This window comes from Pyxicephalus adspersus, chromosome 1 (assembly GCF_032062135.1).
Source record: "Pyxicephalus adspersus chromosome 1, UCB_Pads_2.0, whole genome shotgun sequence".
In the NCBI taxonomy this organism is placed as follows: Eukaryota; Metazoa; Chordata; class Amphibia; order Anura; family Pyxicephalidae; genus Pyxicephalus; species Pyxicephalus adspersus.
In genome coordinates this window covers 30,557,969-30,572,103 of record NC_092858.1, presented here as the reverse complement: position 1 = coordinate 30,572,103, position 14,135 = coordinate 30,557,969, and the positions used below count along the sequence as shown (strand labels likewise).

The following is a 14,135-nucleotide window of genomic DNA, read 5'->3' as shown; positions in this document are numbered from 1 at the left end:
AAGGTCATGGACGGTTAAAAAAAATTGCGCTGACAGCGTCAAGGTAACACTGAGTGAAATATACACGGACGTAAAGCAGGCTTAGGGTTGATTAGGGTAATGTATAATGGTAAGATGATTTTACAATATAGGACTAAAAACACCTAAAAAGGTATGGCCTTATACTTGAATATATTGATACCTATCTTTGCAAGTCTTTTGTTAGTTCCACTATTTATATTTTTGCCTTATCCCACTAACACAACTTATTAAATACTACTATCAGCAGAAAAGTCATCTGCAGTACATAATCAAGAGTGGTTAAAGACACTACCATAACTTTGCTGAACTTTACTTGCTACAGATAAGAAAAAAATATAAGTTTTAAAAATCAAAAGGTGAGTTGCAAGTTTTAGTAGCCCACCTGTTAAAGGTCATCTTAAAAAGGTAGGTTCTGAAAATAACATACTGACTTGGTTAAGCTTAGCTTGGTTTAGGATATTGGTAGTAAAAGTAACAATTTTATATATTAGCAAGTGAAAATATTACAAATGCCAGTGAATCTAGGCCAGCAGTTCTCAATCAACATGCAGTCATGTAGAGCCTCCAACACCCCAAAAACTTTTCCAAAACCTAAAATTTATTGGACTTTCATATATATTTATAGCAAGTATTTAGATAAAATATATAAATATTTGAAGGAAAAATAAAAATATATACCATTGTTTAATATATACGAATCTAATCGATGACTCGGTCTAAAAAAAATGTTCAATTTACATTTCAATTTAAAATAAATGACAAAATTTTTTTTTTTTAAAAGTTACACATATAACTGTAAGCAAAAATGTCAGATAGACATCAAACTTGAAGCAACTAAAAACATGTTAAGAAATAAAGGATACTCACAAGTGCCAGGATCTAGCCACGTTTACCACATACTAATGGGCTCTGGTTTTTAGGTCAGCAGTATTTGCTTCATACTTCTCCAATCCTCTATGTAGCAGTTAACCCAACACATTGCTTTAAGCAAGTATTTCCAAAATGTGAAATTTATCTTATCAGCATTTAACAACTTGTGTGTGAATATCCTACTGCTATATCATAAATCAATATCTGAAATCTCACTGCATAGACTATTTCTGGAATAAAATGTTACTTTTAAATAGTATAAACAAACTCCTAGAATTGGTAGTACCCGTCACACGCCTGGAGAGGAAAACATGCAGCTGGCAGCAATTAGCTGAACACCTGAGCTGCATACTCACTTTAGGTCAGCGAGTCAGAAAATAAGGCTAAGGATCAAAATCACCAACAAGGCAATAGATACTGTTAGCTTGGATAATTTTTTTAATGTATGATACCTCACAATAAGCATTTTAAACTTGTATTAAAAGAAACTAACATAAGAATAAAACTTACCTTAGATTGATTACATTTCAGCCAGCCAGGGAAAAGGTCTGTTGGTTATTTGCCACTTCCTTAAACTACATTCACACATCCATTTTTAGGCACATTTGTTTACATGACTGCATATAAATACCTGAAATTATATTTCTATTTATTTAATTACTGAATTTTAAGTCTAATTGTAAAAATATAGCTTGGGTATTGCCACTGCAGATTTCCAAACTTCTAAATTGCCAGACAGCGCCTGGTCACAACTAACCATGCCCAGTTCTTATCAGACTGGCAAACTGACTGAGTTGCAGAGTCTAGAAGGATGAGCACAAAACACAGAAACAAAGGATTTGTCTCAGTCAGGGAAAGTAAAACATCCGTCTACTTTAGGGGGCTTGTACATTACATAGTAACTGGATTTGGTCCTTGTTTAGAGTATCATACAGGAGCCTTTAGTTCTTCTTTCTTCCTGAAATGGGTAGGGGTGTTTATGAAAAAAATATGATCTTTATGCGCAACTTCATCAAGTATAGAAATCCAATTACAGAGCCTTTTGAAGAGTGGTCCTTAATCTACAATGGTTTCACAGGTCATTTGACTGGTTGTTTCCAAGTATAGAGTAACTAGTAGGAGCAGATATTTTAATACATCATTAGGCAATTTGAGGATATCAGCTTTGTCCATACTCTCCAAGATTAAATAGCATAACATTGTTTCATGACAAAATTAAAAATTTTTAAGAGAAAAAGAAAAAGTAAAGCAACATTTTTTTTAAGCACACCGAGAATATTATTGGGATAGCTGGAAATCTCTAAAACCCCTCCATAAGCTTCTTGTAAAGTATGCTGTTTTCAGGTCTTTTGGCAAAATTACATAAAATACCCAAAGAGTACATTTCTTCCCAGCTCAGATGTATGTAAAGGTCAATGGTTTGCAATTGTTTTTGTTGGTCAAGTTGAACTTAAGCAAAGAAAGCATTTAGGAGTGGAACAGTTTTTTTCTTTTTACAGTTTAAACAGAGTTGGATATAAACCGCTTAGGGCCATGTCAGACAAGCAATCCTGATACTAGTGATTTAATGTCAATGTCAGAATTACAAGGTGAATTTCTTCCAGACTCATAAGTAATGTTCTCTCAATGTAGCGAAAAGGACAATAAAAAGCAGAAGGGTTTTTTAGGCAGATTATGTATATTTAGGTGCATAATCTTTGCACATCAACCATGAAATAAACTAATAAATACCAATAGTGATACAATTACATTAAATTCAAGTCTCAGTCCCAGAAGAATCTTTATGGAGCTTACATGAGACTAGGTTCTATACAAGGTTTTTAATATAAATTGATACCTATAAAGGCATACCGTACTGAAAAGTGCTTGTAGAGGTAATAAGTCTCAGATCTGACGCATTTCGCCACACTGGGCTTCTTAAAGGGGAAATGGAGATCTATTCAGTAACTACTACATACAGAAAAGATAATTATTTTAAATGTAAAATGAATAGAATTCCACAGCAGTTTAATCAGTAATAATAATTAGGATAAATATAGTAAGTCCTATGACTGATTTGATTAGGGTGTATAAGTGTACAAAAAGCAATCAAATTAAAAAACTAATAGATGAGTTTTGTTGAGAGTATTTTTTAGGAGTATACTACTCATATTTTACCATTTAAAAATAAATAAAATATAATAACAAATTATAGAAACTGCCACTGCTGAAATCCTAAGGAATGCAAAGCACCTGGATATAAGGCTAAATTTGTTGATCACACACCTGAAACAAGCATACAGATACAAGATGTGCAGGAATCATCTGAACACCTGATATATCATTTTCCTTCTTGGTCATTGGAACAGGAGGCATTAGGGACAACCAGTGCTTTTTAGGGCCCATCCATTGCTAAAAAGGTATTTCTGATTGTTTATAGGCTTTTCAAGCGTTTATAGGGGTTTTAACAATGTACAATGGACGCTGCGTCTGTACATTGCAACCCAATAAAATAACACCCAAAAATGTTATGGCGTGGACAGGCCCACTGAAATTAACAGAAATTTTAAACATTGGGAAAACAATAGAGAAACAGTCCAAGCAGACTTGGCCTTAGAAAATATGGTTTGGTGGTTCTTTTGAACTTTGAAGTTTTAAGTAACATTGAAAAATCACACAAAATTGTTCATGAAAAAATAAAAATAAAAGGGAGGTAAGTCATGGCAGCAAAAACAGTTAAAGGTCGTTAGGACTGCCTTAAAAGAATATATTTAGTAAAATTAGACCAGCGCAAACTTATCTATGGAAAGCGTAGCAAGTTCTAGTGCAAATCTTTATATTCTATAAAGGATAAGAGATGCGTTGGCTGTACATTATACAACTTCTGTACAATGTTAACTTTTAAATAACTTAAAATTATAGACGGACAAACAATTAATTTGTATCCAGACAGGTTCTTTAATTACATAGCTGTGGGCAGATCTGAACAACGTGGTACAGACTGTAGTGTATGGCCACTTTAAGTTGAGTCATTGCCCTGTCAACAACCTGATTTGATGATGATCAGCCAACAGATTAAAGTTTGGATATGGACAGCACAATCAGGTAAGTCTCATCTGGTTCAGTCTTTAAAACCCAAACTGAATTATCAAATTCATGAATAAAATTCAAATTACAAGACAAATATAAAAATGGTCTCATTGTGATAAGATGTCCACTGTGCTTAAAAAATTGGAATAGAGAAAGAAATAGCTGCTACAAAGGCATCACAGCGTGTAAAACAATACTGGTTTGCTTTTACAGTAGTGCTGTATTCTCGGAAATCTGGCGGAAATCTGCCATTATTTAGAGTAACATTGGAATTAAGGATAAAAATGCAATGCTTCATCCATGTAATTATTTTCATCCATGTAATTATTTTCATCATGACTTGATGCCCACTAATAGAAGCCACTATTGCATTTTTTGAAATTTGTCGCACAGATTGTTTGCACATTTATTTACTCTTTTAGAAAATTAAATTGATATAGTAGGAAAAAGAAAAAAAAAAAGGTTTCCTGTTGCCAATTTCATTCAATAATATTCCCAAATAAAGGTCATAGTGAAGAAGTTAGATCATTAAACAGAAAACCCAGCACAATAAATTACAGACAAAACATACATTATTTCATACACATTGAAAAGATTTATTTATTTAGGAAGGAGTAAACATTTAGACAAACTTATTTTATCAGAAAACATGCCTTTGTTTATTCATTGCTGGTTTATAATCACAGGAGGTCGGACAATTTCTGAGCAGATTGAGCAAACATGGGGTCACCAAATTAGCCATCACGCTTAATACTACTTTTTTCTATGAAACAATTACCTGCCATTACACAAAAATACTGCATGGTTGGATAGACTGAAGCCTTAAAAGTATGCGCCATGCAAAAATTATTTTAAATTAAGCATTGCATAAATGTTAAAAGGCACATCCAATGCTTTATTCTGTGAAAAAAAACAAAAACGCAGAAAAAGTGCTATGGTAATACTAGTGACAGACCGCATCTTATTTGACATATGACATTTTTCTCATATTTACACTGTAAAATCAAAAGTGTATTTCTAAAAAGTTACAACACTTTTCTGCAGGATCAAGGCTTCTCCACTAGCAAACAACCAGGCAGGTCTTCCCTTTTATGTTTCTTTTTCATAGGGAAACTGCTTGAGTTTATAAAAGACAATGATAAGTACAGAACGTAACCCAAGCTTTTTCCTATTTTAAAATTTAGGATTTTGATGTTTAATGAAAAAAGGTTTTGGGGCTAGCAACACAATCTATTTTTTTTTCATTGCTTGTTATCAGAAACAGAATTCAACGTTGCAATTTGAAAAAAAAAAGAGAAACTTATAAAGATGAGTTTACTGTAGTTTAAGAATCATGCATATATAGCAGCTAAATGGTATTTTTTGCATTGTGATTAACAAAATTTGTTCTATAAGAAATATGTAGGTTGATATTTTTGACAACAAATGCTAGTGAATCAAAAACCTGCACATAACAGGTTAAAAAAAAGTGACAAAACATGATGGGTAGAAAGCACTGCCCCACATTTTTTTTTTTTTGCAGACCTATTCAAAAGTTGTATTCATCAAAATATATTTTGAACATACCAATATACCAGTTATACAATACTATCTAAAAATATTTGTAGAAAACTGTAAAAAATGTTTATGCACTTTTTCAAAGCAAAAAAAAAAAAATAAACCACAATGTAAAATATATCAAAACTGTAAGGCTTAAATACATCAGGATCAACAAGCATAACATATTTTTATATTCCTGGTATGTAGATTTTATTTTTGTGGTACAAATTCCAAAATAGAATAGATCGTTTGTAACAAATTGGATTATAACCATATTGACAAAACAAAAGAACGTATGCTAAAAATAAGGTATTTGAAATGATAAACTAGGCGGTATATAATTCTTGAGGCGCATTTGAACTAAAACGAAATATGTTGCCATATAGTGGTCTTGGATGTAGCTTTATCATTAGTATTATCATTTTTACCTAACGATTCCTCAAATAACACAAAGAGGCATATTCATAAAAGCAAAAAATTTGGCATTCACAGAAACATTCCCTGGTGGAGAAATTAATTACTGCTAATAAAATATATTGACCTAAAACATTCACCATAAGGGAATATTTCTGTGAATTGTCAGATTCAGTACTTCAGATCCCAAATAGAAGAAGCCATGGCTGTGTCGGGGGCTGAATGTTGTTCATTGCTCTGTTACTAGTTAAATAACAGGACTAACTACTTAGTCAAAAAAAATTTCTAAATAATGAAGTTAAGGATGTAGTTGCTCTTTCCTTACCACATCTACGTATGGGTAAGCTGCAATAAGCTTAATTCTACATTTAGATATGCTTCATCCCAAATTTTGGGCGATTAGAATCTGATTAAACAGGTTTAGAGGCGGAACTGAAACCAAAAACAAGGTGGGGAAAATTACTTGATCTGAGAGGCAGGTGAAAAGCAAGTAACACTGCTAAAAGATACACTTCAATTTTAAGAATCAATTTAAAAAAGGAAAAAAAAGTCTTAGGGCAACCTACTACTAGTTTGTTTGTACAAATTCTAAAAATCCTATTTTCTTTTTCTAGCTATTCGTATTACATAAAGCAAGACCAGCATAGTGATTTATTTCAAAGTCTGTACAGAAATAAAAATCATTTTAACAGTTGGTGAAAGGGAATATGAGGACTTTTTCTGGCAAATCCTGGCCTGCATTTATTTACTAATAAAAATGCTGTGCTACAAACACATGGTAGGTATGATGAAGGGGAAAAGTTACAAGGAATAGATGCTCAGAAAACAATTTTTATTATGCCACCTTTACAAAAAGCAAAACATCATAGGCAGACTGGAGTTAAAACCAGCATGGGTGTTGTTGAATATATAAAAAACATGCTTTCCATACTGCTAAAAATACTTCCAAAATAAAAGACAGGGCCTGGTAACTGAATGTTCTATACTGGTAGATGCAAAGTAAGGCTACATCCATACTGGGTTATCGATTGCCTTACCATCAGTGATAAAAGTTATTGATTTTAAAGATAAAAATTCAAGGTCAATGCGGCATGCAGGTCATTATGAGAACAGATTGCATGCACAGTGCAATTTACTGCGGTACACAGAACTATTAAAACAATGTAATTTCTCTTGTTCATGCATTTGACGGATTTAGGTGTCCATTAAGAAGAGGGCCATATTTGACCAATGCATTCACCCTCCTCACCTTCCTCACAGAAATGATTAATTTATCTTTTAAAAGGTATTTTTGAGTAAGAACAGAAAACAGTTCTGTTCAAAAGTTTGCTCCAGATATAACCATTCAGAAAAGGTAGTTAAAACGCAGCAGATAAAAAGATAAAACTACAAGAACTAAAGTTATCAAGCTTAGACACCAAATGCCTACCTTTAAAAACTGCTTTATTTCACAGTAGAGCAACGTTTTCGTTTATTGTGATTTACCTGCACATTTTACAGCACTGTTACAAAGAAGATTAAATCACAATAATATTTAACATTCACAATGAGGCATGAAGAACTTTACTACTAATCAAAACACAATGTAGAGTTACATAACAAAAGGTTCTACAAAATCTATAAGTGACAAAACAATGTTTCAAATTAAAAATGAATAAAAAATAAAGGCATTCCACTGGAATTTTTCTTTCAACTAAATGTATTCTGAGAAGGAATGGAGCACTAATAACGGTGACGCTTGTTAGATCCATCAAAGTTTCCCCCTTGGCTTCCTCTACCATAGCCACCAGGTCCACCACCAACTGCATTGACACCACCCATTGCTGGCTGAGCAGCTTCAGTTCCTGCTCTGTTAACCATGGGAGATCCCATCTGTGATGGAGATGGCTGGGAGAATCTATCATTGCGCTAGAAACACATTGGTTCAACACGCAGTCCCGAAAGAATATTATTGGTCAATATAAATTGGAAATATTCACAAAAGTGCGCAGTGTGACGTTCAGTAGACAGTCCGGGAGAGTCGTACATAAAAGGAAAGAAGGAGCAGTTAAATTAGTAACTATATTACGAGCAAGAAACAATAAAAAGGGAATTAAATCTTACATTTTTAGAATATGGAACACAGAAAAAAAAAAAATACCACAAGGTGGATTTTAGGTATGTAACCCTAAACAATTGATTGCAACGTATTGTACATTTTAGTATTTGGAGGAACTTGTACATGTATCAGACTTTAAATAATCTAAAAAGAGATATCTCCTCACAAAATCGATTTACCAGTTTTGCCAAGTTGTGTGTGTGTGTATAAGTGTATGATTTCATATATATATATATATATATATATATATATATATATATATATATATATATATATATATATATATATATATATATATATACACACAGAATAAAATTAGCTGTGCATACCAAGGACGGCATGCATCAATAGCACAAAAATATTGTGCCGGTAAAAATACAAGTTTTCATATTACAAAACAGAGTTGGTTCTCTCATTTACATGCACACAAACACACACGTGTTTCACACTACAGCCACATGGTAAGAAAAAAAACTATATGGTGGTATATATGTGGTATATTTTCAGAATTTTTAGGTTCACAGTTATAAAATATTGTGAAATATAGTTTACCAGCTTTAAACATATGCTTATTTAAAAAGACTCGCTTGATGTGCTAATAAAAGAAGTATAATCAATCTAATAACTGTATATTTATAGTTAAAAATGACAGATGTCACATAATAGACCAATCTTATGTTTTTATGTTTTAATAAAGGTGCACTGCAACACAGAAGTTACCTGTACAAGATACATGGTCTATTTTTGAAATGCTTCCTAAATAATAAACTATTATTGTCAATGCAGCGCAGGAAAACGGTAAGCACACACACACCAAAAAAAGAAAATAAAAAATGTATACAGCACATCTACAATTAGCACTCAAAGCACAGTATAAATATAGTAGTTGTAATAGTAAGGATTTGTGGAATATTTGTGAAATCAAAATGATCCAATACCAACACTGTACTTTGATCTACCTAGTTAGGTACAAATTTCCTCACATGTATGCAATAGATACAAACAATAGACAAGTGCATGAGGCTAAAAGACAATACACATGAGTAACTAATGTTTTAATACGTTTTTACAAAAAAAAATTGTGTTTTTTTTTTACTTTTGTACATAAAAAGTTCTTGCGAGTACTTTCTACATCAGATACCGCACAAATGAAAACACAAGGTTAAAAAATTATGGATACATTACCACTGTTCCATTATCTGGCATCAGTGCAGTTCCCAGGCTTGCAGCTCCTTCAGAGACCATTGTAGCACCAGGACCCATTGAAGGGCTCGAAACTGTTGCTCTGTTGTTCATATTCATGCCCATCATGGGAGGCGGACCTTGGGTACCAGCAGGTGCTGGATTATAAGCATCTATGTGAAACAATCTAAACTTAGAACCATCCTACGTCTAAAATAATAATTACACAATATAATTGTTTAAAAACACAAAGTGGCTGTGGTATTCATAGGCAATTAGACTGTTTTAGTAGTTTACTCACAGCACAAAGTTTTATCGTAAAGAATTTAAAATATACACACACACACACACACAGACACACTTACATATACCTTATTTGGTTGTTTAAAGAACACATGCTTTACTATGCAATGTCATATTCAAGCAACTATATAAAATCACAAATAGAACATTTAGAGCATGTAAAATTGCATCATCAATATATCTAAACTGCTGTGTTACTTTACAGCCCATACCAGTATAAAGATAACTTTATAATTTTGTCATTGAGTAAAAGAAAAATTATATATATACACACACACACACACACACACACACACACACACACACCAATCTACCATATAAAGACATTTTTTTATAAATATGTTCTTTCTGCTTTGGCATTGTTTTCATCCACACCATTACCTAATGGCAGTCACAAATTAGCAGTACTTAAACCCAGTGTTAACTTTAGTCCCTCTTTAACAGAGGAAAGTTGAAGCGTATGGAGGTGCATGCAACCTAACCCATGCATCTCCTAGTGTTTAAGCACTACCAATCACAAGGCTTAAATAAGGTCAACATGTGCAATCTTCATCTACGCTCCGATACCATTAGACTATGAAGCTTAGAAAGGCAGTATGGCTGGGTAAAAACACATGCTAGTAGAGGGATTGTAGCACTTTAAAACAGCAGCAAAAATATGTGCATATTTAATAAAGAGAATTTCGATATTTTACACAGGTGAATTACTCTATTTATAAAGCCTTAACTGGATCAAGAAATAGCAACCAAAGTTTTTTCAATGGGGAAAACATAGTTACTGTATAACACACTCATCGCTTTGCGCATTCATTTTTATGTAAAAGTATGTAAAAGAACTAATATACTCTGTTGGACTTTTCAAGGTACTAAAGGGACTGCCGGAATTATCCTTATAATTAGAACCTTTGATTTCTTACAAAATGGTATTTTTATCCCAAAAGATTTCCATTACACAGATAGAAGCTCTAAATGTTATTGGTCAGAAGTTAATGGTATACAGGCAGTGTAAACTCATGTAATCTATTTCACCCAAACATTCCTGCACAGTTTCCCTGTAACACTAAATGCTGCAAGCGGTTAATGCAATGTAACCGGAAAACACATAATAAGCTTTACGAAAACCCTCAGAAAACCTACAACCTGGGAGATTTATAAAGAGTCATGGCACTCATTAAATACTCCTATACATCAAATGTTTCCCATGTTATAAACAGTGAATGTAAACTTAATATCAATTAATCTACAGCAGTAAATGTGATTTCCCAGTTATAAATAAGCCCTAATAAAGATTACTATCATTTAAATGTATTTGGCATACAAAGTGACGGCCAATATAAGTATGTTTCGAAAAAGATAAACAATTGAATGATTGAAGTGCATAATAAAACAGATTGTACTGTGTGGTAATTTACATTACATCCAAACCTTTAATGTGTCATTAAGACAAGCACTACAAAGCACCCACAATCCTCACCACACAAGGACAATTTTTCTAGGAAAGTATGGAGTATGGAATATTATACTATATTTAAAAATTCATTCTCCTTACGCATCAAGTACAGTATTATACAACCAAGATTTTTGACATCACTATAAAATGAAATAGTAAAATATTCTGGGAATTAATGTTTTCAACATAATAGACACAATTTTAAATTATTCATAAGTGGTTTTATCTATGGTGTGTGAAACATTTTATAACTATTTATTATCCTTGAGTTACACACCTCTGCTATGTTGCACAAATAGTAAAAAAAAAAGTTTACAACTAACTCCGCTTTATTAATTTTTAGGCATTTTCTCAGCTCTTGCGGATAATGAACTATCTGTGAAAAATCATTATCCATTGACCAGATAAGTCTGCATGAAAGTCTACCAATTAGACTTTTTCTTTAATAATGGTTCCAGACACACACACACACACACACACACACACACATCAGTGCTCAACCCAGAAATTGGAAATTGTAGGCGGGTCGAAGCTCCGGTGGTATTATGACCCAAGACATCGGTAACCACCCAAAAACAGCCGGTTGGTTGTTATAACAAGATATTAGTTTGTTGTTAAACTCACTGTTATGTAACTCTCAATTCAATACTCTTAAAAATATATTCCTAACCTTGGAGCTCTCCATGTAAAAAGCAATACACTTCTCATACGCTAATAACTGTCTTCCCAGTTTAGATAAAAACTGCATTAACAGATGAAAAGATGAATTGAAGCCACAGCTAATTCCCTATACAAGTATATTTAAAAGTACCTTATATGGGAGAAGACCATGTAAAAGATGATGCAGTCAAATCTTACAAAAAATAAAAACAAACCTAGTTAAAGGGAATGAAACCATAACATTCTTTGGCCTGATAAGTACACAACTAGAAGCATTTTGTTGGTTTCTTTTGCCAGTAACTTTGGTGCCCTGGGTCATTTGCACACTTACACACGTTGTGAGCCACCTCCTAAAGCCAAATAAGCATAGTAATTTTTACTATTAGCTATAGAGTGATTACTCTGTAATAAAAGGGTGGAAGAGGAGAATAAGCAGAGCAAAAGTGACTGGGTATGGCTGACAGTCTGCAAAACAAAGATGTACTGCCAGTCCACAACTGTGCTGCACCTCAACTATAGAAATAATAGATATACAATATAGATCTTTGTAACAAAACAAAAACAAACCAACAAGAATTTTTTTTCTAAAAAGCTTATATTACCCAATATGTAGCTTTATTTCCAAAAGGCCTGATGTGTGTTAAGATTAGAGGGCTGGAATAAAGCACCCATGTTAGTTTGACAATTTTCTTCTAAACACATAGAGAGGTAAATGAGAGGCTTCCTTCAAGTGTTTTGCTACTTTCAAGCAAATTAAAGTATTTACATATTCTGAGAGTGAACCAATTCATAGGTTAAAGCATTCCTAGGAAATGTGCAGGTATTTTTCTGTACTTTCAGGGCCTTATAGGTATAAAAGACAGAAAAATGTACATGGATATTGGATGTACATCATATGCGTTTCTTTACTTTGCCTTGACAAATCCTAAAACAAAACCTCATCTCAGAAATTTTTCGAGGTTATTTTGGCCTATTTGCCAGCATCACTTGTTCTAATAGAATATTTAATATAATACAATAAGACAGGAAAATGCAAATTCCATTTTAATTCCCAGAATATAGAAGGTTTGCTTAGTTAATACATACCTGATTTTTGTTTTGTGAACAATTCAAAACAGTTAGGATGATAATGATGATAAACAAAAAAAAAAAAATCAAAACAAAACTTGTTTTCAATAAAAATCCCTACCTCCCATGTTTATTGCTCCACGGACGCCCATATCACCCATTCTCATTTCCTGTTCTCTCTGAAAATAAACATAGTTTTCACAGTCAACCTAATACATTTAATTAGATTTTACTTCAGATAATTAACATAAAAAGTTAGTAATGATATACCATAAAGAGAACCAGAAGGTTGTTAATGTGCAAAGGGATTTGTGTAGGTAAAAGTATGAATAGTTTGTGTCCTCGCAAAGGGTTATATAAAATGTCCAACTGCCAGGATGCAAATGATGCCAACAAGAGAAAATGGAGATGACGGTTCACTACAGAGGAAGCCTGCCGGATTCTCTTCATTGGCAATAACGCATATGCAAAATGTAAGTGAAAATGTGGATCAAAATTTTTTTAAAACACAGAAATAAAAATGAATGAGCACACACTGCTTTTTGTTTCTGCTCAAATAAGCTTACAATCTAAACTTCACATATTAAAGAAATAAAAAAAAAACATTTTACAATTCAGTGATTCCCTACAGTGTACTAGCAATTTGTGACAAAATATTTTTCTTAATATACTACAGCAAAATGTTCAATTTTTATGAGTCAGAAAATCATATAAGACACCAAGACATTCATGTTAGACTGCTCTATTAGCCAATGAAATTACTACAAAGACATTACGGACATGTGACAATTAGGTGAAGAAAAATCCTTCATCTGTAGCCTATATTCTATGGCCAAATATAAATATTCTTTGGATAATATAAGCCATTAGGAGCCATAAACATATAAAACAAAGATTCATCAGATGAGATGAGCACAGATATTACAGATATACCTAAAAAATCATTGTGTGGTTATAATGTACTAAAATAGAGATAAAGACATAATTGAATTAAAGTATCAAGTGCTGCATTTGTTTCATCAGTCCATAAACAAGTCATTTTTACAAAACTAGGATACCAAATTCTATTTCATTTTTACCCAAATTTAGGATAAGTTAACTTTGACAGAATTGCTAGATTTGCTTACCCGTGTAATCAAACCCCCTCCTTTCATCCAAGGAGTTAAAATTCATAAAGAAACCCAGGCACAGTTGTAACCAGGTATGCCCTTACAATATGTATTAGCTGGAAAAAGACTGTACAATAAAATTCCAAGTAGTATGCATTAATATTCCCCATTGCGTGCACTTAAATAAAACCTAAGCCATGTAAGCTTGGGAAAAAAGTCTGCAAACAGAAAAATGTGCTGTTTTAGCATACACAAACCTGTTTACAAAATAAAACCATTGTCTATTTACAAATCTCATTCAAACACAAAGCAGAGCCATCTAGACTGGTAAAATATAGTTTAAATGTTGACA

The 14,135-nt window shown here is 32.7% G+C and overlaps 1 protein-coding gene across 3 annotated transcripts in view; it reads right to left on the bottom strand.

The window, feature by feature from the left end:
- PSPC1 (paraspeckle component 1) overlaps positions 1–14,135 on the bottom strand; it is a 54,749-nt gene that overhangs the window by 20,361 nt on the left and 20,253 nt on the right. Inside the window, exons 7-9 of one of the 3 annotated variants that reach the window (XM_072405165.1) lie at positions 12,796–12,853; positions 9,197–9,366; positions 7,340–7,821 (exon numbers count right to left, since the gene is read on the bottom strand). In XM_072405165.1, the coding sequence (XP_072261266.1) occupies positions 7,636–7,821; positions 9,197–9,366; positions 12,796–12,853 (414 nt within the window). In that variant the 3' untranslated portion in view covers positions 7,340–7,635. Of the gene's footprint in view, positions 1–7,339; positions 7,822–9,196; positions 9,367–12,795; positions 12,854–14,135 lie in introns of those variants that run through there. The other 2 variants (XR_011919886.1, XR_011919887.1) reach the window with 2 other exon arrangements.